The sequence below is a fragment of the Cricetulus griseus genome, chromosome 2 (genome assembly GCF_003668045.3).
Source record: "Cricetulus griseus strain 17A/GY chromosome 2, alternate assembly CriGri-PICRH-1.0, whole genome shotgun sequence".
In the NCBI taxonomy this organism is placed as follows: Eukaryota; Metazoa; Chordata; class Mammalia; order Rodentia; family Cricetidae; genus Cricetulus; species Cricetulus griseus.
The window spans coordinates 332818324-332844338 of record NC_048595.1 but is presented as its reverse complement, the minus strand read 5'-3'; the positions used below and the strand labels follow the sequence as shown (position 1 = coordinate 332844338).

General features: G+C 38.3%; 1 protein-coding gene across 1 annotated transcript in view; it reads left to right on the top strand.

Annotated features, from left to right (window-relative positions):
* Positions 1–26015, top strand: part of Itga1 (integrin subunit alpha 1) — a 140701-nt gene that overhangs the window by 75154 nt on the left and 39532 nt on the right. Inside the window, exons 7-12 of the mRNA XM_027401425.2 lie at positions 3651–3799; positions 8305–8455; positions 14105–14270; positions 18795–18868; positions 19699–19843; positions 24716–24858. Coding sequence (XP_027257226.1) covers positions 3651–3799; positions 8305–8455; positions 14105–14270; positions 18795–18868; positions 19699–19843; positions 24716–24858 — 828 coding nt within the window. The remainder of the gene's footprint in view (positions 1–3650; positions 3800–8304; positions 8456–14104; positions 14271–18794; positions 18869–19698; positions 19844–24715; positions 24859–26015) is intronic.

Sequence of the window (26015 nt, the reverse complement as noted above, 5' to 3'; positions counted from 1 at the left end):
CTTTTTTTTTTTTTTTTTTTTGGAACCTGGCATTTCAATGAATGACATTTTATCCCTTCTCTTTTTAAAATGAGAGTAAAAATACTATATAAAACTATTTTTCGGAGTCAATGATGTCAGCAGTGGAGAACAATTGGAGGTTTTGAATGGGGAATTAATGTGACAGCCGCATTGTTTCAGTTAATATTCCAGTGTTACATAGCAGAACTTGAGAGTGGCCATGGTGAGAGGTTCAAACCCATAATGTCTGGTCTGGACTTGGGTAGGAAGAGAGGAGCACAGACAATGCCTGAGGTCCAGTTCCCAAGAGCAGATAGTGGGAAGAGTATTCACATGGTATGGATAATTAAGGAAGCACTTCCTGTAGGCAAATAAGAAAGGATCCAGAGAAGCAAAACAGAGTAGTGACAGTGGATAAGCACAGGTGTAGTTTCAGGTTTCAGACCTCAGCCCCACCTGAAAGAGACAAAGGACATGCAGCTTGAGTCCAGGCACCACGCTGTTGTTCTCTGAACTCAGGCCCTGCCTGAGAGATGTTGATGGGTTTTGAGAAAGAAAATTTCCTGGAAGTTCCTGTTCTTTAAACTTTCAAAGAAAAACAGATTAGGATGCTAAAGATAGTCAGTTGAAAATGGCTTCCAGTAGAGTAGTTAGAAGTTAAGCATACAGAAAAGGCGAAGAATCTGACTGATGTAAACTCACTTGTATTTTAACAATTACAAAGAATAAGCTTGCAGAAGTGAGACATGTATTAAGAGCTAGATTCTGATGCTAGATAGGTAGATGATGATTGTAGATAGATGGATAGACTGATGGTTAGATAGTAGACAGACAGACAGGTAGGTAGGTAGGTAGGTAGATGACAGATGGATAGATATATGATAGATAGATATATGATAGATAGATAGATAGATAGATAGATAGATAGATAGATAGATAGATAGATAAGACAGACAGGCAGGCAGACAGACAGATGATATATGGATAGATAGATGGATTTACTGATTGACAAATATATGGTAGATAGATAAGATAGGTGACAGATTGTATATATATATATATATATATATGTATATATATATATATACATATATATATTATCAGATACTATATATCAGATACATAGATGATAGTTGGATTGATGATAGACAGATAGATAATAGTTAGATAAATGGTAGATTAATACATGGATGACAATAAAATATAAAGCACTTGTCTCTGACTTACCAAGTGTATTATTTTTCCATTGTTGTGATGACACACCACAACCAAGGCATCTTACAGAAGGAAGTATTTATTTGGACTAAGATTCAGGGGGAATAAGCCCAAGAATGAGAGCAAGCAGCAGGTGTGGCAAATGGAGCAGATGCTGAACCACAGGTGTGAAGCACAGAGAATGAACTAGAAATGGTGTGAGTTTTCAGCTCACAAAGTCCACCCCAGTGGCATTTCCTCCAACAAGGCCACAACTCCTAAATCTTCCCAAACAGTATCTACAATTGGGGACTAACTATCCAAACATCTTAGCTCATGGGAGACATTTTCATTCAAATCACCACACCAAGATTTTGAGTTTTAGGGTGAAGATAACTTGTTTAGGCAGTGCAACATTCGGAGCAGATTCTACCAGGCATGTAAAGTGAGGCATGATAATAAAGCACTAATGATTTCCTGGCATCCAGCAGCCTTGGACAGTTGATAAGACTTCTGCCCTTTTGTGTGAGTTCCTTTTAAGCACACTTGAGATAAATACTTTCTCCTGTGAGCGTTAACAGCTATTAACAGAAATCTGACCAAAATCAACAAATGGGAACAGAGTACATCCATCAGTAGTAAGTTTTATGACTGTTGGATAAGGCTCAAATTGGAGGCCCCATTTGAGTTTCATAGATATAGCTTTATCAGGAAACCAATCTGCAAACAGAGTGACTTTGTCAGCATTCAGCACTGCAGAATCACACACAGAATTAGCTGGATTTAGCTCGAGTTGGAAGTTAGCCAGGTGACTTGGTAAAAAGGAAAAGTTTAAATGAGCTAGATTTTTCCAAGTAGATGATTATAGTAATTGTACCATAGAATCTAGTATTAAATTTTAGGTTGCTAAACATATTGACAGTCATGAGGTCTTGATATGGTCAAGTGATTGATAGCTTAGATGGAATAGACAAATGAGCTGATGCTAGCAGTTAGGGAAGAGGATACTCAGAATTGAGAATATTGCTGTTGTAGATGACAGAAGCAAAGACAGGAAGCCCTTGAGCTGAGTTGTCATTCATGAGTGAGAGGGAAGACTCTCAAAACTTGGGGTTCAAAGGCATGAGAGAAGAGGATATTCAGTACTGTTAAAATAATGACAGGAAGGGGAGAGAAAATTTCAAAGTTTTTTAAACTCCTGTTTAATTAACTAGAAATATGAGAATAAAAGTAAAACAAGCTCATTGATACGTCTTAAGTTCATGAACAATTGGCTTCCATAGAAGTCTTTTTGAAGCTTGGTACTTAGAATTAGGCATAATGAATATCTTAGTAACAAAAGGAATTCATTTAAATTTATAGTGCATTTTTATAATGGCAAAAATCAAAATATTTATAGGTTTCTCCTTCTGAGGTCAATATCCCTCAGGATTGATAATCTAAATCTGTATTTTCATTAGAAACAATAATTTTAAATCTAAAAAGAGGAATTAGACCATTTAAATATAATTCAAGGAAATAACACGAATTGGAGTCATTCATTTTTAATATTTTGTGTAACTAGTTGGCTACATCCTACACTTTATTGCCATAGGCAATAAAATTCCAATTGAAAAACCCATAGTCTTGGGGTATAACTAAAGAAATTGGGTGAAAAATACGGTTATCCTAGACATAAAATAGGCAGAGTTCATGTTCATTCAGCTTATAATGTATGACTCATCTCACAATTACATAGATTCTCCAGTTCCTTTATTTAACATGTAACAGACTAAACAACTGTAAGGGAGAATTAATGTACTCTATTTTTTTTCAAATATTATCAGTTAATTTGTTTATTTACTCTAGTGTAACTCAGTGTTTCCTTTTGATTACTAGAAACTAGCAGTTAACTAAAGAAGGGGGATGCTAGGAGGGACAAAATTTTGACATTTCTGACACTAGACTCCTTTCTTCCTCTTCACTGTAGAACATGAGTCTAGTTTTTTGTTTGTCTTTCCTTCTCTGCTGAGGATTGAACCCAGGGCCTCATGCATGTCAAATAAGTCTTTTACCACTGAGTTACATCCCCAGTCAGGAAGTTAGTTTTTAAGACTCTGTTTTCTCATTTATTAAATGTAACAATTTGTTACTATAATATGAATCGGTCATATAAGTAAACAAAACAAAAGAATTTTAAAATGTAGCCAAGTATGCTCTGAGAGCCTACTGGAATCATTCTGTAAAAATTTGCGATTAGATAGAAAGTAATATACATAAGTTCTTTCTTTGGACTGTTCATATTCACAAAGTGGCCATAATTATTGCTAGCATGGTAAATGGCTTCTTGTAGTGATCAATTCTGGCACTAATCTAAAAAGCTAAAAGGTATTCTACTGGCCCTATATGTTTAAGCTCAAGAAAAATGAGTAGGGAATTTTCTAGATGCATGACTCAACAGTGGCTTGGTATTTCAGGTTGGAATTGTACAGTATGGAGAAAATGTAACCCATGAGTTCAACCTCAATAAGTATTCGTCGACAGAAGAGGTACTTGTTGCAGCAAAGAAAATAGGCCGGAGAGGTGGTCTACAGACAATGACAGCCCTTGGAATAGACACAGCCAGGTATGGATTAAAAATCACGTTGGGGAGACTTTATGGGTGTAGCTTCTGAGATTTCCTGGGAGACAAAATCTCACAGCAAAATTCCTGATCCTTTGGCTTGGCTTTCTGTCCCCTCTTCTGCAATGTTCCCTGAGCCTTAGGTACAGGAGTTGTCTTGTAAATGTATCCATTGGTCAGCCCCCAAAACATGAATGCAAGTAACATTATGCATACTGAGAAGATTATATTTAGAAATACATATATATCATACATATGTATGATAGTGTGTGTGTGTGTGTGTGTGTATGTGTGTGTGTGTGTGTGTGTGTGCACGTAACAGTTAATGAAAACAGAGGTCATGAATTTGAAAGAGAGCAAAGAGGGCTATAGGGAGGGTTTGGAGGTAGAAAAGGGAGTAGAGAAATGATGACATTATAATCTCAAAAGGAAAAGGAAAAAGGAAAAACAAAAAAGTGAAAAAGACCATGCAGTACAACTGCTAGCTAATATATTCAATGTCACATTTTTTTCAAATTACATTAAAAAGATTTGCTATTAGATGGTAATATATTCTCTCGGGCCTGCTTATCTTTTTCTTCCTTTCAAGAGTCTAACTGATGGTGAATCAATTAAAAACTTAACAACAGTTGATTGCATTATGTTGTTGGGAACTGATGCTTGATGTTAATTCTTGTGTGGGGGTTCCTCTTTGTCTTTGTGGTCAGTTGGCCATCAGTCCATGAGGACAAAGGGGCAGGAGTGATGACAGAGATCCTTGGCATATGAACATGACAGAGACAGCTTTCTGGGAGAGACTTTGTGAATCAGCTCAGCTTTATTCCACAGTATAGGAAATATATAGGATTTGGGGAGCTTGGGGACAAACACTAATTTGCATTAAGTGCCATGCTCCTTCATTAGGCTTTGTGTGTGGCAGCAGGGTCCTATAGCAAAGCTCCTAGTACAAGTCCTAGTTACCATACGTGTAGCAGGGACAGCTTCTAGCAGGAATCTCTGCCAAGGGTCACTCTAGAGATAAATCAGGCATCTGGCTTTGAGACAGCTTTCAGATAAGGTCAGTCCTCCAAGCCCAGGGACATTCTCCAGATAAGGGCAGGTAGAAAGCAGGAAGTTTCGCTGGTGGGGACAGAGTCCCATGTCATCAAGCTTTGGAAAAAGCTGCCAAGACATGATAGACTGCAACCTCTGACCAGCCAGCAAAGCAAAGCCTGCCAACATTCTTGTGTCCATTTGATTTTTATTTTTAACTTCTAGGCATATCAATGAATGTATTAAAATATAGTCTATGTCTACCATGTTCTTGAATCTCTAGCACTTGATATAGCATTTTTTAACTTTTATGTAAGTAGTGTATGTGCATGTGTGTGCATGTGTACTGCTGTTGGAAGTAAGATGATTACAAATTCAAGAGAATAATGAAAATGAAGCAGTCTTTAATGTGATATTCTACAGAAAGGAATGCTGGCACGCAGGCAAGGCAAACATGGCTAGCATGCTGATTTGGAACAAGCTATTCATTTTTAAAAACTTCTACAACCCCACCCAAATTCCTCTTCTCTTTTCCTGTAGACTGGAACTGAACCCCTCTCAAACTCCACATCTATACAAGGCTCATATGGAAAGCCTTGTGTAATAACTAATTTGGGGCTTAAGGCTACCTCCACCTCACTTTTCTGATTCTAAGGTCAGTCATATATCAGATGATCTGTTTAACTTCTAACACTCAGAGTTGTGAGACAAGGAGATGCCAGACACCAGTGTGGAGAGACAGGCCTAGCACCTCCTGCAACTCTGATGAAATACCTCAATAACAATGCAACTGTACCTCATTTTAAAAATAGACCATAAGAATCCATTTGTTACACAGGTGTATGTTTCTCTCTCTCTCTCTCTCTCTCTCTCTCTCTCTCTCTCTCTCTCTCTCTCTCTGTCTCTCTGTGTGTGTGTGTGTGTGTGTGTGTGTGTGTGCATCCTGTGTACTCTAGTCGGGGTTAGAGGTCAATCTCAGGTATCACACTTAACAGGCTATTGAACTTTTATGAGATGGTCTTTTCCCTGGGGTACAACTCACCAGTAGGATAGGTTGACTGACCAGGGAGCCTCAGGGATCTTGCCTCTACTCTTTAGTGTTGAGATTATAAGTGCATGATCCTACACAGCCTAGCTTTCTAACATGGGTTCAAAGACTGAACTTGGTCATCATGTTTATAAGGTCAGATATTTAGTGACTGGACTATTTCCCTAGTCCTCATAGAACAATTTTTAAGAAGCCAAAATTAAATGTTGCCTTATCAAAAATAACTTCATCACAACATTTTCTTAAAAAATGAAATCTCAGATCATCTGCAGTGCCTTGTGTGCTTCCTTCTTTTACTAAATTTTCTCAGTGTTCCATCTCATCACTCTATGGTTAAATTTTGTTTTAGAAGAAGCTCACAAATGCAGAACACCGTATTTCCTGTATTTTCTCCAGTCTCATTCAGTTCTTACCTCCAGTTCTTCCTTCTGTCATTATTATCAAACCTAGAAAACTCCTAAGCCAAGCATAATTCACAAGAAGCTTCTTAAGTGTTTTAATTCATATTAAGAATACTTCAGATAAGTAGTCTCAACCTCTGGACTCTTAATTGATTTTGCAAAGGTAATTTAATATGGTCACACTCTACCTGCCCTAAGAAAGCTAATGGCATTCATAAATGCTATGCAAGCACATGGTTCAAATATTATGAGAATACACACATACACATATTCACACAGACATACAGACACACACACTCACACACACACACACACACACACACACACACACACACACACACACACACACACACACACACAAACCCCCACCAACATCTGTGGTAATTGTGCATTTACCTGCTTATAGGATTGCATGTTGGCATGCACAAAGGAGTGCATATGTGTAGGCATTCTGAAAGTGCTCTCAATAGCTGACTGAATGTGAACACACATTCAAAGAAAGTCGGAGCTTGCTCTCAAAGCTCTGCGCCTATAAAGAGTTGAGCATTTTGGAAAAGCAGAAGCTTAAGAATGAATATTTATCTTTGTATCTAATGGAAGAATCACTGTAGCTGCTTTCACTCCTGTATAAATGCTACTTGAAATACCATGGCCTTATATGGGCTTTGACCACACTTCTCTCATAGTCTATCTGTAGACAGAATTTATTAAGTTTGGGGTTACTCAAAGAATCCATAATGAACTATTTTTTCTCATGCATTAATTTTTCATGTGTAAGCACACTTTTGATTGTGTTTTATTCCTTTTAAGGGGAGCCTGTGACAAAAAAAATAGTTTGAATGTTTTGGAATCTGTTATCTTCATTTTCAGTTAATTCATTCACTTCAGTTCATAATAGTTTTAGATGCTCCCTTCTTTCTCATTCCTGTAACTTGGAATAAATTATTTAATTACTCATAAATCCTGAATTCTCTTCTCCCAAAATAAGTGTCTTTCCTGAGATATTTAAAATGTTAAAGGCCAATGGAGAGCATGATGCTGCTTCATTCTAAGAAAAGACATTAGATGATGGTGCTTTAGACATGCCAACTCCTTAAGGAAAGTACCTTAGCTGAGAAGAGTAAGATTCCGCAATTTTGTGGCTGGCTGCTGTTCTGTTATATAAAATCAGTTCTGTTTTTATATAATTTTATAATTTTATATAAAATCAGAGCAACCAGAATTTCTCTAAGGCAGGACAGCTAATCATCTTCTTCAGCTGATATTCATTAAGTTCAGCTATGACCTTGATCTTTCAGAGAATTAGAAGCTTTGGGTGATCCACTAAGGAATTAGAATTGCAAAATGGACTAAATCTCATGCAATATTCATGTCCAATCTTCTTTTAGGACTTAGTTTTTGACATCTGTCTTCACCTTTGTTTAAGCATTTAAAGAAAACAGAAAATCTGTGTTCCAGGGTCACACTAAAGGAAAATTATTCACAGTTCTTCAAGATGGGAACCATTGCAATGGGTTGTTGCAGTTGAGTGGCTCAGCTTTCAACACAAGGACAAGTAGGGATTTAATGTGGGACAGAGTGGGAGGTCATTTGATGGAAGCATTACTCGAAATCATGTAAGCTGGGGGATTATATTATATTGTTTTTTCTGAAGGTAAGTTAATAAAGGAAAAATTCCCCTTTCTGTGGTCTCCAAAGTCCAAGCTTCACAGAAGACATGAATATTCTTTCCCACAGTGTCACCAGTCACAGCATTCCTTTAAAGCTTCCAAAGGAGGAAATGCAGCTGTACTTCATATGGGTACATGTGGCAAGCAGTAAGATAAGTGAGTCCCCATCATGTGCAATACCCATGGAGCTATTGCAGATCAGATCACGGTGCCTCTTGCCTCTGACAGTGGAGTCTATGGTCTTCTTGGAGGGAAGTAACAGGCTACGCAGAGTTACTATATTTTTGTAGGGCTTTTCATTTTGTCCACCTTTGGCCTGAGTTTCATCAGCCTCCCTTTGATCTGTGTTCCCTTCAGGAAAGAGGCATTCACTGAAGCCCGGGGTGCCAGGAGGGGAGTTAAAAAAGTCATGGTCATAGTGACTGATGGAGAATCACATGATAACTATCGACTGAAACAAGTCATCCAAGACTGCGAGGATGAAAACATCCAACGATTTTCCATAGCTGTAAGTACCTCACTAGCAAAGAGTTTGCAAACTCTCAGTGTCTGTCACGGGACAGACATCATCTAGAAGGCAATGAAGATTGCTTCTTAGTTAATAATTCTTCCTGAAATTCAAGAAGCCAGAATCAGATGTCCTTCATAATCATCTACTAACAAGCCAGTCACAGTATTCCTGTAGCCAAGTTTGCCTGTCTGCTTATGCTACCCAGGTTGTAACATTTCTCAGGTGTAAAAAATAAAAAGGAATGGAAGTCCAGGTGTGGGAAGGAACAGCAGACACTGTGTTTCAGGGCCAGAACACCTTTGTATAGACTTTCTTGCTGCATATCATCTCTGGGACAAGTGAACACATTCTTAATACTCTGAGCTTCAGTGTCTTCCTTTGGCCAACGATTATTTCTGTCAGTCTGTCTGTCTCTTTCACCCCATGAAGGATCCGTGACTACAGTAGCCAGTGAGGCACACAATAAATGTTGTCTTTCTCTTTCAGTCTTTCAAGGAATTCACAACCATGAACTAATAGGAACCTAGTGTTTAAGAGATAACAGATTTCCTGCTTACTCAGAACACTTCACGGAATCCCCCCAGGGACTACATCTGGTCCTTCCTTTTACCTTCCATTTCTTAGCCACCACGTGCCTTCAGTCCAGCAGTAGGCTTCTCTCTCATCTGAAATCAATTGTTCTTTTATTCACTCAAATTGATTTCATTAATTGATTTTTAAGCCAGGAGGAAAGATTCCAAACTCGAAGAACTCAGCCTGAACTCTTCACAAACAATAGTCAAATATTAGCTGCATTCGTTTTCAATATCCAATCAATGGATTTATCTTTCTTTCAAAGGCATGAATGATGTAAGAAGTGAGTGGTGGAGTTTATACACAGAAACAAAGTTCCGGGACATGATTCCCAGTTTCACAGGGCCAGTGCACTCATTTTATAAACAAGATGATTTAGTTATAAAGTGATAATATCTGACTGAAACACTCTCTTATTTTATTTGGGGTATAGGATATATAAAAAATATCCAGCAAACATCTAACCTCTCATTCTTCCTGTTCCTATTTTGATAAATTCTCATTTGCCAATTATTATAAAGCTTTATTGCTGTGAAAATGTAACTATTTTTAATTCAAATTCATGGTTAAAATAGTTTCATATGATCTTGCCTTCACGCAGAAAAATGTCTAAACAATCAGTGACGTTAAGTCTATGCCTGGCCTCTTTCTTCAGTGTGTAAAGCCAGAGCTTGCTCACTGGTTCCAGACATCTAAGTATCAGGGATGATCTCATTTTCTGCTTCCTCCTGGGGGCTAGTTGGCATCCCAAGTGGATGCAGGCCACAGACAGTGTTAGGCATCATCAGAATTAACAGCATTGGGGATGAGGATGTAGTTCAGCCATAGATTGCCTGCCTCCCTCGTGGGAGCACTTCATACTCAGCACACACACACCACACAAAACCAGCACTAGGGAAGCTTCACTGGAAAGACAAACACAGTGCACAACTTTTTAAGTGAATCCTGTGTTTTTTGTATCATGTATGATGACATCATCAGTTTTTCCTTCTCTTAAACTTCTTCGCCTATTTGGAGTCTTTTGCTTATCATGCGTTGTCTCTCATCTAGTCAAAAGCAGACTACAAATTCCCATTCATCTTCATGGAGAACCATATATGCATGTGCTTTCCATTTTAGCCAGTATGTTATTATCATCAAACTGCTGTTGAAAAATAAAAAAGTAAGAAAATGTCACTGAACAGTAATTGTTACTTTTCCTACTTAGGGTCTCTTGTCCCTACTATATCATGTTTATTTTAAAAGTTATTATTTGAGCAAACTGGAAAGCAAGACACTTGTGTTACTTTTTCTCATTTGTGCAATAACACAGGAAAACTTCAGGAATCTCACAGGGTCTATTCATGCTGCACATATTCACACAAATATAAGCTCTCTCTCAATTATTACCTGGACTAATCTTCTATCTCAGTTACTGTCTGCCTGCACTATTCCTTCTATCCTATCTTGTCCCCACTGTTTGATCCTGAGCAACACAGAAATGTGTTTCAACAGGAAACAGCTCCCCAAGAGAATTAAATATTGGTACTATTAGTTCCCTGCTTAAAATTTCAAACACTTCCTGTTAGAATTTCATATTTTGAGAGGCCATGAATTGGCTTTTAGTCCTCTATTTCTGTCAATGGAGATGTTAGACTGGTCTTTCAGGCTTTATTAGATATTCAGATTCTACTCTTAGGTCATAATGGCTAAGAGGTGTGAATTTCTTATTGCACTCACATATAAATGAGACATCAGTTAGGCTCATAGCATTTCATTTATATTTTCAAATAAAAGACATGATGCAGCACATAAGTGCATTACATACTTTACTTTGACATGTCTGCCTCAAGGAGGTTTCAGTTCTAACTACATTTTTCAGGTAAATATTAGCAGAATTCAAATGCCTAGGCTCAACAGATTTGATGTGCATTTAAAAAATTCAAGTGTATTATTTAACTTTTTGTTTGTTCTCATAGCAAACATTTTTACAAGCTACCAAAGCCTTGGGTGAAAGATCCCAATAGGTTCCTGTCATTGTTTTCATTTGTGATACAAGATGATTCAAGCCTATATAGGAGTCACAGAAACTCCTTTATCTCTGAGTATATTCTCCAACATTGCACTTATCCACTCTACTCTTACTCTTTATGTCATGTGGGTACTTTTCCTACTTAACTAAAGCTATTTATCTCCCTTCTATCACATTTACCACTCAATGTCTGATACCACTCGCTTCACAATTAACAACTTCAACCACACATTCCCTAAAACTCAGCTATTAAATTCGTTTTACATATATTTTGAATTTCCTCATTTTTAAGTGAAATGGGAGTTAATATGTTGATCCAATAGTTAATCTAGAACAGGCTAGGAAAGAATCAGAGAGGAACAATGATGATTTATCATCCCAGGTTGTCACAAAATGACGAGGGATGTCCTTCTATATATACATTTCTCTTATTGGTTGACGCATAAAACACTGTTTGGCCATAGAGGCAGAAAGATAGGTGGGACTAGGAAATGAGGAGAATTCTGGGAAAGGTAGGCAGAGAGGGACACCATGTAGAGAACAGGAGGATAGGACACGGCAGGTGTTCTCTGGTAAGATGAGACCATATAGAAACACATAGATTAGTAGTTATGGGTTAATAATTATGACAGAGCTCACCAATAAGAAGTCTTATTCACCTGTCAACAAATTTATAATTAATAAAGCATCTCTGTACTTATTTGGAGACGAAGGACTTCGGGACCAGGCTGGTAAAGAAAACTCCAGTTACAAGAAGATCTACAGAATAAATTAAGTAAATCAGTAGCCAAGAATTTAGTTTTGTTTTCTTTAATAAATAGTAAAGCTCCTCCTTAGACCATTCTACCCAAAGTCTGTAGGGAGAGTGAGTTCAAAAACCAAAACTGAACAGAACCTAAGTGTCATATAGGTCACCTTGTCACCAGCTCCAGGTTTCCTTAGACACATGCTTTCCCAAAGAATGGCCTTTCCCAGATATTCATGTGTCATTCATTGGAAGCATATTTAGCGAGTGAAAGAACCAGGATGGACTGGATTGCTGGGGTGAAGAGGAAGGAGTTGGCTTTGATGTCCTGCAGTGTGGAAATGTGAAATTTCCTCTGTGCTGGTCACTGGAGTTCCCCAGGGAAAGGGACAAGCACATCACACAAAGCCTCCATGAGCTGCTGAGTGGAGCAGACATGACTCATGTTCTCACATTAACAGTTAGTGTGCATCAGAGTGATTCAGTTGTTGCTCTCAACCACTATTCGTCATGGGAGACAAATAAGTCTGCCATAGGTCATAAGAAGAACTGTGGAAATAGTAACTTGGGTTCTTTTCTTTTTTGTAAGTATATCTATACATCTTGATAAAAATATCATTTTGTAGCATACCATCTCAAACCTCACTTTTAAAAACACATGTATATAGCTGGATAACCATCAGCCCAATTTCCATACTCATAATCTCTTGATTTTTAAAATCGTCTTTTGGCAACAATGTAAATATATCTGAAAAATTAAACTTAGTAACAGCTTACTGTTTTTTTTAAATTTATGTAATATAAAGGCTTCCATGTTGTATATAGTAATTAAAATTTTTAAAACATTTATGTTTATATTGTATGTTGATATAGTTCAGTTCTTTTTAAAGCTGGACTAACATTTACATACAGTGAAATCATGCCAATATGAAGAGTGACTACAAAGTGCTCATAGCAAACACACATACTCCTATCACCTCCAGAAAGTTTCCTGTGCTTTTGTTTCTTCTAATACAAACCTCCTCTTGCAACCACTTCCATAACCTATTTAGGTTACTGATTCTGGATATCATGTAAGTGACCACACATTGTGGATTCTTTTGGGTAAGAATACCCATGTTATTTTGTGTATTGATGCTCCTCATATATATTATGTTATCCATTTTGTGATTATACCATCATTTATATATTATTTTCACAGGCATTTAAGTTGTTCTCTATTTGGGATAATATAATAAGGAGACATGAATACTTAAAAGTAAGAACTAATAACCTTCAACTGTCACTTGTAATGAAGTAAAAATTAAACATGTTTTATTACAAGAGAAGCATTTTTATTATAAAAGAAAAAGTCTTCAAATATATGTGGGCAAATCAAATATACAATCTTATAAGCAGAAATAAAAATATACTATTTGTATCTTTTTCCTATTACCCACATAGCTATGCAATTTAAAAATATAAAGTTAGGTCATATATCTGTGTTGGGAATTTGTAGTTTAAAATTCACATTTTATCACAAACATTGATATTTTTACACTAAATCTAAACAGCCAAAAGTGTACATACCCTATAGAAGAAATGGGATTAGTTTGATTTTGTAAAAATTTGAAACTTCTCATGGAAAATGAAACAAACATTAAGGACTTTATGAAAGAACATATGCAAAACTTTCACAAGTCTCTAAGAAAAAAATACAGGTATGTACACCTGTACATGCACGCATGTATAATGTATATAGATGCACAAATGTATAAAACATTTCCATAGCTCCCTCTTTGGTTGCTCTGCCAGATGATGGCCTTGTCAATAGCTGCAATCACATAACATCAAATAGAAAGTGAAACATTTCTTTTGAATGATCAGATTTCAAAGCTGCAGCTGTTGCACAGAGACACTGGAGTGCAGAAGAAGAAAGATTTTTGTTTCCCTACCTCAACCATGGTTTTAAGAATCACTATACGGGGATGGGGAGATGTTCACTGATTCATTTCATGTGTTGTAGAGGACCCAAATCTGCTCCTCAGCACCAACATCAGGCAGTCACAACTGCCGGTAACCCCAGCTCCAGGAAGACATCATCCCTCTGGCCTCCAAGGAAACCTGTACTCAGGTGCACACACACACACACACTGAAAAATATATTAGGAAAACCATGTATTCAGAAAGTTTCTCTTCTATAAATATTCCCATAAGTACATAACATTATCCCATGATAAGATATCCTGAATGTTCTTGTTTACTGAATATATGCTTGAGATACTTATTTAGCATATAGAAGTTAAAATATGTTCTTGCCATTTTTGTTGTGCCCTAGATCCTTGGCCACTATAACAGAGGGAACTTAAGCAGTGCAAAATTTGTTGAGGAAATCAAATCAATCGCAAGTGAGCCAACTGAAAAGCACTTCTTCAATGTCTCAGATGAGTTGGCCTTGGTCACTATTGTTAAAGCTCTGGGAGAACGGATATTCGCCCTGGAAGGTATGACTAGCTCTCCTAATCCTGCCTGTCCTTTCTCAAATTCAAACTTCATGTAATGGGCTTGGGGTATTATTCTCAGCACATTACTAACTCATTTTCACTGTGTGCTGTAGTCATTAGTGAACATGTCTCGGTTACATGAGTCTGTCTTTGAACTACTTTACAGAGAACTGTGTCTGCTAGAAGCAGTCTTTGTTAGGCTGTGATGATGCCCGGGAGAGCTGGTGACCACAGTGGTCAGCATAGACATATGCCAGAACCCGAGTGCCCCGGCATGCTTTATTCCTTTTCTGGGACACAAGTTTGGACTGTAGAGCCATTAGCTGAACTTTTGTTTTCCCACTGTGTCTTTGTTTCCTTAGGGCTGCTAGGAGAGTGTTCTGATGCAATTGTTTCTTTGTTCATTCCCTCTGTAGTTTTCGCTATGCACATTTTTAAAGATCTTCATGGACTTTGGCCTCAAGTCCTTTGCTTGCAAAACTTCATTTACTGTGGTTGTCTAATCATGGCACCTCTTTGAAGATTTTGCTTTGACTTTTTCGGTGGGAATTGTCTGTTGAGGCTGCTGAACAGTGCTAGTCCCTTAGGTGGGAGGTGTCCAATAACCAACAACTTCAGAACGAATGTCCTCTGACTGGTAAAGTCTTTAAATTTTTGAAGGTCTGGAAACTCAGACTCAGAACTCAGGCTCCACAGAAACCCACAGAGAATTCTTTGCCCTTCTGGGGTATCACAGTCCCATTGACTGCCTTCAAGGGGGCACTATGAAAGTGTCACTTGTGTCGCTGTTAAAAGCTCTATTGTTCCATCCCTGGGAGAACCTGTTAATTACAAATAAAGAGAATATGAGGGTGAGTCATGACTTTAACAGGGGTAGACAATTGTGATTGAGTGTCCAGTAAACAAGAAAAATGTGTGTGTGTGTGTGTGTGTGTGTGTGTGTGTGTGTGTGCTGATGACTGAACTCAGGGACTTACATAAGCCAGACAACTGCTCTACAACTTCACTATACCTCTAGTTCAAGAAAATGATGTCAAGCAATGGTTTTCAATATTTCCTGAGTAGCCCCTGGTAACAAACATTCCACTTTGCAACCCAGTACACACATACTCATGCATATAAAAATGAAGCCCATCTCAGTGTGACTCATGAAAGTGTTGTTCTGTGACGCTCTCACCTCTTCCCGCTCATGTGTTATCCTCTTTCAAAGACTTTACTCACCTGGTTACTTTCAGTCTGACTCCCAGTCAGCACTCAGGAGCATGACTTACTCTGAATATGATGAGCACTGGCATTCCAGGCAAAAGGAATGTCTCTGCATCCATTTCTCCTACATGTCTCCTGAGAAAGAACACTTGACTCCTTATCCATCTTAAGTCATAGCCATTTCTGAATGGCTCCACTGTCCTGCATTCTGAGCCCAAGTCACTATTACATGGCTTTGGTCTTTCAATAGCCATTGAGATATTATTTAGCAATAAGCCAGGCCATATTAATATGAATGGTCTTCTAAATTATTGTGCACTTTTAACTTTTTAATAACAGGGGCCAAGAAAGAATCTGTAAAGAGATTTTTTTTTTGCTTTTTTAAAAATGTTTGAGGCTATAACTACAACATGCCTCCTTCAAACCCCCCCACCCCCGCATATAACTCTACCCTCCCTACTTCAAATCCATGGCTTCCGTTTTCATTAATGTTATTGCACACAAATATGTATATGTGTACACATGTAGATTTCTAAATAAAACCTGTTTGGTCTGTATAATGTTACTTGTATGAGTTGGTTTTTTAAATTACTATTACACTAGTCAGTTAAACATAGTAAGTACTGTTCCTAAATATTCTCTAACTCAGCAAGCAACTATAACCTAGAACTAACTGAATGTGACCCACATTGTAATGGCCTGAAATGCCATTTTAAGATTCTTTGTAACCTAACCAAATCACAATTAAAGTTCCTCACAAAAAATGTCCAAGTGCTTCAAGAAATCTCTATATGTAAGTATGAAGTCATTTGATAAAACTCTCCAAAGATTAAAACACCTTTCTACATCTTAATGCTGCTCCAACAAGGCTAAAGTCATGTGGGTTGCCTGTTTTATTTCTGGTTCTGTTTTCTGCTTTTGTCTTTGTTTTCAAGGCAAAGTTTTGATGTCCTTGATCCTCTTGCTTCAGCCTCCCTGGTAGTGTTATCACACTGCACTGCTTTCAGTCTATTAGCTCTCACTATTTTCATAATGCGATCAAAAAGGCTTTTTCCTCTGCCATTTGGGAAATCTCCATTTCCTGTCAATATTTATTTTAGATGGTAAATAGCTACAATTATGAAAGTCTGGTTTGCCAAGGACAATGCCACCTAGTGAGTCAAGTATGCTCAGGAGTAGACTGAATAGATCAGGAAAGGGTATGAATCTCCCTTTCCTATCAAATTTTCGGGGAAATGTTCATGTTCCTAACTGGAAACAGTGCAAAGGTCAGAGTGGTTGGTGGTTGGTTTATTCCCCAAGAGCCTGTCAGGGACAGGTTGAGAGTGAGAAGTTTGGCATATGGCCAGGCTGTTGTCATGCTGCTATTGCAGCATGCAGAAGGCCATGCAACTCCTTTCTCTGTTCTCAGCTGACAACAGCATCAGCAGAGGGTGGGGGATGCTGGTGACTAGTACTGTGTCCTTGCTGTCAGTCCTGCAAAAATGAGCATGGAACTAGCTTAAACCATTAGGCATCAAAAACACATTTTTATTTAATTAACATTTTTTCATTTATTTTGTATACTGACCACAATTTTCCTTCCCTCCTCTTCTCTCCCCCAACTCCCATCTACCTCCCTCCCTCCCTCCTTCCCCTTCTCCCACCCTCCCTCTCTCCCTTCCTCCCTCTCCATCCACTCCTCCTCAGAAAGGGGCAGGCCTCTCATGGGCTTGAGCAAAGCAAGGCACATCAGGTTGAGGTAGGACTGAGTTCCTCCCTGTGCATCAAGACTGGGTGAGGTAATCCAGCAAGGAAGAGACAGGTCCTGATCTCACTGCTAGGAGCCTTACAAACAGAGCCTTGGTTGGTCCCATGCAGGCTCCCTAACTGCTCTCCTTGCTCCCCTGTACTCAGGTCAGCTGTCTCTGTGGGTCTCCTCACTCCTATCATGACCTTGACCCCCATGGCTCCTGTAATCCCTCCTCCCTTTCTGCAGAAAGACTCCCAGAGCTTGGCTATGGATCTCTGCATCTGCTTCCATCAGTTACTGGATAAAGGCTGTCTGTTGACAATTAGTGTAGTCACCAATCTGATGGCAATAAAGGGGCAGTTCAGGTACCCTCTCCACTTTGCTAGGAGTCTTAGCTGGGGTCACCCTTGTGGATTCCTGGGAGTTTCCCTGGCACCAGGTTTCTCCCTAACCCTGACACATCTTGATAGGAGGGACAAAAACACATTTTAATTTAAGGTAAAATGCATTTTTTGTCATTTAAAGAGCAAATTGTATAAAGGATTAAAATGATACATTCAGATTCTTGATTGTTTGCCATATTTACTCTAGTCCTATAAAAATTTAATTACAGATGCATTTTTATGGGTTTGTGCCAGTAAATAAATAGTAAACATGTTTAATTTCACAAATTTAATGATTCTCATGAATCAACTGACAGATAGGCTGACTTAGCCAAAATTATATGTTATTTTTAACTTATTTTTAAGACCAAGTAAACCAGTAACTCCCTGGAAGCAACTAGATCAACATCCTCTTAGTTCCCCCAGGAAACTGTGGCTTCTGGTCTGTAAATATTTTGAGAGGAGTGCAACTCCATACAGTGCTGTAACTTGTCTGGACTTTAGCAGTGAGCTTTAAAAATATAAAGATTTGTTTTGAATGTAGACTTAGATGGGACACAAACAGGAGCTATGTGGGAAAATTCACCTCCTAGGCTGAAGGATCTCCACATCCAGCATCAGGACCAACTTGTGCTGGGATCCTTGAACTCCATCAAACAGTGGCTTCTAGAGAGCCTGGCATGTGGGCTGGCCTAGTGAGTCGGGAATCTCTTTAAATACAAGAGTGAGTGAAGGTTTTTTCAGCCATGTAGGGTATCAAATGTAGCTCTGATAGGGTTCCCAGATCAAGTAGACAAGACAGTTGACTCCTGCTATAGTAATCAGCTTTCCAAAGCACCAAGGAATTATAGCCAGCTACAGTGTAGAAGGGACAGTCAGGCTGACTACTAAAATTATATGTTATTTTTAACTTATTTTTAAGGCCAAATAAAACCCCTGCAAGCAGCAGATTAACATTCCCTCAACAAGGATGGGAAGCCAATGTGTAAGAGTGAGAGAGGAGTCCTTTCACTTATCGCTATCTTATACTGAGCCCTGCCTAGGAGTTTTGGTTGAGAAGTATATGGCTGATAGTGCCCTAATGTGTTCCATCGTTTTTGCTTGGCAGGTCCCCATATTCCCAGCAGTTCTCTGTCCAGCAGATGAATAACAGCGTAAAAGACATTGCTAGTCACTTACTGTGTTATCTTTCCCACATTACAGCTACAGCGGACCAGTCAGCAGCTTCATTTGAGATGGAAATGTCTCAGACTGGCTTCAGTGCTCATTATTCACAGGTATGTTGATCGTGTCCAGGAAAGAAATACCTTTCCTGAAAAATTGCTGCCCCCCAGGCGATGCACGAGTATTGATTTATAAGATTGCTTTGACGTTTATGGTGAGGGCAGCTCTGCCACCTGTGATTGTGATGTCTAATCCAAATGGGGGAAACGGCATCTACAAGTTTCTAGTTTGGGGACAACTTCACACAGCTCCTGTGTTTTACCAATTAATAGCTGTGAACCACACAGTCTCAGCTCTGCTGAATGTAATTGTACTTCTAATGAAATGAAATAGTTGAGATGTTCATTGAAAATGTGGAACCCTTTTCTCGGTGCTAAGATATTCAATGGCCATGCTACATGCCTTAGAAGAGTAAGATGTGGGATTATCTGTGTGTGTGGGTGTGTGTATCCAGAATAATAGAAGAAGAGAAGACATCATAGTTATTATACAGGGACATCAACATTTCAACGCGGAAGTTAACACAACATGCTTCTTTTTCAATTAAAATAGGGATTTTGTTTGTTTGCTTGCTTGCTTTGGGATTTTTGGAGACAGGGTTCTCTGTGTAGCTCTGGATGTCCTGGTACTCTCTATGGAGAACATGATGGCCTTGAATTCAGGGATATACCTGTCTCTGCTTCTGGGGAGGTGCGATAAAGGTGTGGACCACTACTGCCTGGCTCAAAATAGGGATTGTAATATTAGGTTCTTGTAAAGAAAGCTATTTTGAGAACTCTATAAATTAATTTAAATAAAGCAATTGAAGAATTCCTATCATACCATTAATGCAATGTAAGTTTTTGCCAATACCGTTTTATTCCTTTCTGTACTCACACATTAGGACTGGGTCATGCTTGGAGCAGTGGGAGCCTATGACTGGAATGGAACTGTAGTCATGCAGAAGGCTAATCAGATTGTCATCCCTCAAAATACCACCTTTCAAACTGAGCCCACCAAAATGAACGAACCTCTTGCTTCTTATTTAGGTAAGACTTGGATGCAACCACAAGAAGCTTCTTCAAGAGAAATGTTCACATTGTTTTCTCCTGTGTCCATGATTTTAAACCATGTAATAAGATTGCCTTAAAGATTAAGGTGTCTTGAAAGACCAGGAAAGGTTTCAGAGTTCTGAGCAGCCTTAATTAGTCAAAGGCATAGAAGCTGGAGGTCATTGTTCAGTGCCTATTGAGGTGTCCAGTGCAAGGAACAACGTTAGCTGTCTAAGAATGCTCCCTATGTCCAACATTTCCTTTAAAACCAGAAGACCTTTGGACGTGGTAGACAGCAAATGAGGTTAGAAAAACTTTGAAATGCCATACATAATATTTATCCTTAATTTCTTTTTTTTTAATGACATGTCTTTTTTTAAGATTTTTTTTACTACATGTACAGTGTTCTGCCTCCATGTATGCCTGCAGGCCAGAAGAGGGCACCAGATCTCATTACAGATGGTTGAGAGCCACCATGTGGTTGCTGGGAATTGAACTCAAGACCTCTGGAAGAGCAGACAGTGCTCTTAACCTCTGAGCCATCTCTCCAGCCCTATCCTTAATTTCCTTCTTCAAGTTCTCATTGTGAAAGAAAAATTTCAATTGCTTTATCATATAGTTCCTTCCTTGATTCTATTCTAGTCTCTATCTATAGCTTCTTCTATTCACATTCAGTAAAATGCTGTACAACTCCCCCCCAAAAAAAAACAACCAAGAAAAGACCCTAGCCAAAACAAACAAAACACACACAAAAAGAAAGAGGAAAAAACCCAAAAACAAATCCAATATCCAGGCCCCAATCACTGGACCTATTAATGTGTTACTTTACTAAAAGGACTTTCCAATTGTGACCATATGAAGGATCCTGACATAGATTTTCTTTGGATATATTGTGTCTTAGTTAGAGTTTCTATTGCTGTGATGAAACACCATGATCAAAAAGCAAGTTGGGGAGGAAAGGGTTTACTCAGTTTACACTTCCACGTTGCTGTTTATCATTGAAGGAAGTCGGGACCGGAACTTAAAGCAGGGCAGGATTCTGGAGGCAGGAGCTGATGCAAAGGCCATGGAGGGGTGTTGCTTACTGACTTGCTCCCCATGGCTTGCTTAGCCTACTTTCTTATAGAACCAGGCACACCAGCCTAAAGATGGCACCACCTATCATGGACTGGGACCTTTCCCTTTGATCACTGATTGAAAAAAAATGCCTTACAGCTGGATCACATGAACACATTTCCTCAACGGAGGTTCCTTCCTCTTTGATGAATCTAGCTTGTGTCAAGTTGGCACACAAACCCAGCCAGTATATATTGTCAAACTCTAATATAATCAAATGGTGAAATCAGAAAAATCTTTCTGAGATGTGTTTAGAGGGAGATAGAATTGTAAGAAATAATCAAAGAGATACCATTTTGCTAGCAATGAAGAAGGAGGAGGTGGGAACATATGTGATCTTTAAGTCACAAAGGACAAAGAAGTGTTTTCTTCCCAGGCTCCAGGAAGGTACATAGCCCTACCTTCTTCTCACTATAGTCCAGGGAGAGTTATTTAGAACTCCTGGCTTACAGAATTGCAAAACAAGACATCTGGAAAGGATTTTGTAAGCCATTAAGTTTATAGTAATTTGTTATAGCATCAGTAGGAAACTAACACAGGTTTGCTAACTACTACAGTTTCCAGCACTGATCCTATTACTACTAACTAGTTAGATAAGACCGAATGAACACAAATGTGTTTGACACGGTCACTACTCATCCCATATTCACTTATTCTAATTATTAATTTAACAATGCAGTATTTTTGGTATTCTGGGTGAAGATTCTATGATTAAACTCTTTAAATCAAACAAAATCCCAAATCTGTTATTTCCCTGAAGTTTGAGTTAATGGTTGATTAAAGCATGCTTAAATGGCTTAAAGTTTTAAGATTGCATTGTGCATAAGAAAACATTAAAATAGCCTTACTTTTATATAAGGCTCCTCTAATCACTTACAATTCAATGAAACTGGAAACATTACTAGTTGACAGGGTATAAATGTAAATAGATGTGCATATTTATGGCTCTTCTATGCTTAGGAATGAGTAAAATTTGCATGTGTTGTCTATAGTATACTAATGTATTTTTTGTTTATTTCATTACCTTAGTCAAAAGTTAGTATATAAGACATTTACCAACAGGTGTCTAAATAGGTGTAAGGTGCCTCCGTAACCCATTTGTTTTCAAATCTGAAATAAGGGTTTCAAATATTTCATTGTGGTATTGTAAATTACAAAGGAACAGAGTTCACTACTCTGAATTCTGGGTGAAAAGCAACTAGTGAGGCCATGTGAAATCTTACAAAGAGGGCAAAGTGAGAGGCCAACCCTCTGTGGAAATATATGTGCTCATCAATTCAAATAAGGCAGCGTGAACAGATGCTCTCAGGACAGAGTCACCCACCCATCTTCTTATCACCACATAACCTGCCTCTCTGTGTGCTTAGGCACACTGAGCTTGGGTTTTGTGGTGAGAAAGTGGGTGAGCCTGTACTCCTGTCCCCCTCATCCTTATTTTGTTCTAATACATCCATACTGTGTTCTAATCATGCCTGACAAACTCTAAAGGAACAAGAAGTGAGATAAAGGCACAAAACGAAGATAAGTCCTATATTTCCTATTCCATCACCAAAGCTCTTGTTTCTTCCAAGAAGGTATGAAACTAGACTCACACTTCATAATGGAAGATGAAGGCATGAAAACAAATTTTAAAAATTCACAAAGGAAAATATGCCTAACAGGTTTTGTTCCCTTAGCATTCATATAAACCCATTATTTGTACAAAAGTAGAATTATTGCCTCATGATAAAATACTTGCTATGATCTCTTTCACAATTAGAAGTGGTTTTCTGGTGTTCTGAACTATGCTTGTCTTCTACCCCAGTAACAAGCTTCTCCCAGCCATTAAAGCATTGCTTTCTTCTGCAGAGATCAACCCTATGTGTAGTGCGAGTTACACATTGATTTAGCTCCATTCTTTACAGATACAAAATGAGAAACTATTTTTCCTTCAAACAATAATAATAATCTGACTTAAAGTGACAATTCAAGCTCTTTTCCTAACTCACCAGGAGTGACCTTTTCACTAAGCATTTGAGCCAGAACTCCCCTCAAAATTATGTATATCAAGATACTCAAAACATCATGTTTATTTTAATAAGACCATCTGAGAAACTTTTCAGGCCATCAAGACTGAGGATACATAAACAGTTACCACGTATCTGAATAGTGACTTTATCCTTGTACTGTGAGTCCTTCCATCTCTGCAGTGATAGACTTACAGCTGTGCACAATGCCTTGAAAAGAGGGTGAATGCTCAACAAGGGTATGGAAATTTTGTATGCATCTATATAAATATATAAGGTAATGTCAAACTGGGGAGTTACCCATGTATTCCCTGGCTACTAACTAAATCAACAGAGGCACGTGTGATGATTGCTTGGTCATGCACAGAATACATGAAAGCACAGAGCCCATGATCAGACTGACACATGCATGAGCTCCCTCTGTCATAACAAGAGGACCCTCACTGAGACAGAACAAGGTGTTCTTAAACCTTAAGTGGAAGTGGCATGGAAGAAAAAGAAAAACATTGCACAGCTCACAAGATAAGTCAACATAAAATAATGCAAGTAAATGAAAGCAGAAGCAGGTACAAAGAAAACAAAATTTTATAGAGTATGAATAATGGGATGAGTAGATGTGTAAAAAACTCATTTTAATTTTTTAAAAAAGAGTTAAAATAACAGCAAAGACCTATTGTTAGATAGTTTAATACCCATCAAAACATCCACAACTATAAATCATGATACTCATGGGCAATATCAGGGAAGATTTATTGAAACCAAATGGCTCTCATGCAGCAGTTCATAACATAACCCTAGAGTGGCTATTCTAGAGGTGACTCACCTAACAATGTAAGAATGTAGAAAACTGATCCAGTAATCTATTATTGTCAAAATATTCAGAAGAAGAGAAATAAGTCCTATGACAAGCATAGTACAAAGATTACTAAAACAAACAAACAAAAACCCATAAGACAAAGCAACAACAACAACAAAAACCCTAAATTCCATTATCCCATCAGCAAATGATACAATTTAGATGAATAATCTTTAACCATATAAAATTTCAGTTTAAAAACCTGACTAGCAACTCAGGAAGGTATTATGCTTTCTATTATCCCTAATATATAAAACTATTAGTGTTGATAATGCAAACACTTGCATCTAAATCAGTTATTCTCAACCTTCCTAATGCTGTATCCCTTTAATACTGTTCCTTATGTTGTGGTAACCCCCAACCATAAAATCATTCTCACTGTTACCTCATAACCATAATTCTGCATCTATTATGGATCATAATGTTAATATTTGTGTTTTCTGGTGATCGTGGGCAACTCTGTGAAAGAGTTGTTTGCCCCACCCCCACCCCCACCCCCGCCAAAGGGATAATAACCCACAGGTTGAGAACCACTAATCCAAATAAAATATAATTAATTTCTCCAAAATGGTGAGTGTAGGGTTTTAAGGTGAGTGTTGGGTGTGAGTGTGAATGATGATGCTCAAGTGCATATAGGTACCTTCGCCCCCCTTTTTGTCATCACTGTTTTACCACTTGCATCTGTAAACAATGGAAAATTTTGTTTGGGAGAAAGTATCATTTCAGAGAAATTCAGGTGTGGTACAAAGAGGGAGCATGCTAAAGGCTTCTCAACAACACAAAATGCAAGAAAATATAAAAATGATTTGCCTAACCATCTAAAGTAATTCATCATATATTGCATAGAACTTTATGGGTCCACGTACACATATAGGATCTCTCTTTGTTTAGGTTACACAGTGAACTCTGCCACTGTCCCTGGAGATGTGCTCTATGTCGCTGGACAGCCTCGGTATAATCATACAGGCCAGGTCGTCATCTACAAGATGGAGGATGGGAACATCAAAATTCTCCAGACACTCAGAGGAGAGCAGGTAAACTTGAAATACATTGTTCTGTGTTGTCTGTAGGTACTCTGTGACTTTTGACCTAAAGTTTTAAGAAATTATTCAAAATCTATTATGAAGAAAGCCTTCTATTTGATTCTTCAGAGGGGTGTGAAATAGTCATAACTTTTTTTTTCCAACTTTTTTTATTTGAATTAGAAACAGGATTGTTTTACATGACAATCCCAGTTCCTTTCTCCCACCCATCCTCCCCTACCCCCTCAACTAATACCTTATCTGTCACATATTTTTTCTCCTCCCCCTGGATGGTGAGGCCTTCCATCGGGTGCCATCAGTGTCTATTGTATCCTTTGGGATAGGGCCTAGGCCCACCCCCGTGTGTCTTGGCTCAGGGAGTATTCCTCTATATGGAATGGGCTCCCAAAGTCCACACCTATGCTAGGGATAAATACTGGGCTTCTACAGGAGGTCCCATAGATTTCTGAGGTTTCCTCACAGAAACCCATGTTCCTGGGGTCTGAATCAGTCCTATGCTGGTATTCCAGCTATCAGACTGGGGAGCAAGAGTTCCCGGATGTTCAGGTCAGCTGTTTCTGTGGGTTTCACCAGCCTGGTCTGGACCTCTGTGCTCTTCACTGGTTCTTCTCTGCATAACTTTAATGTTATAAGCACATCAGTTAGAATGAGAAGAGGTAGATATGTACAGATAACAGATGTTGCATGCAGTTTTATTCAATATATACAAGAAACACTAAGATCTAAAACATCAAGAAGCAAAAAATGGCAGTTGCATTGATGTATTCAGAAGATAGAAAGGTGACCTTAAGTTATGATTGGCATAGGAAACTCATAAGAGATAAACTTGGTGCTAGCTCTGAAAGGAAAGATGGGCTATAGGTAAGAAGAAAGAGTTGAAAGACTTAAAATGTGTCAAATTTTAAGTGGCCAATTCAACACACTGGATCATCATGTAGCTGGTAGAAAACTGTATGTAATGTGTAAAATAGGAAAATTCTTTAAAATATCCTTAAATATTAAAAGTTGCTTAGAAAACTATACACACAGGAGGCATATGTTAATTCTTTCAGCATTTTAGACTGAAAATATGTCTAAATGTGCTATTCAGTGGTTAGTTTTGAATAGCAATTTGAATAACTTTTGGCTTTTTTTTCCTCATGGTTTTA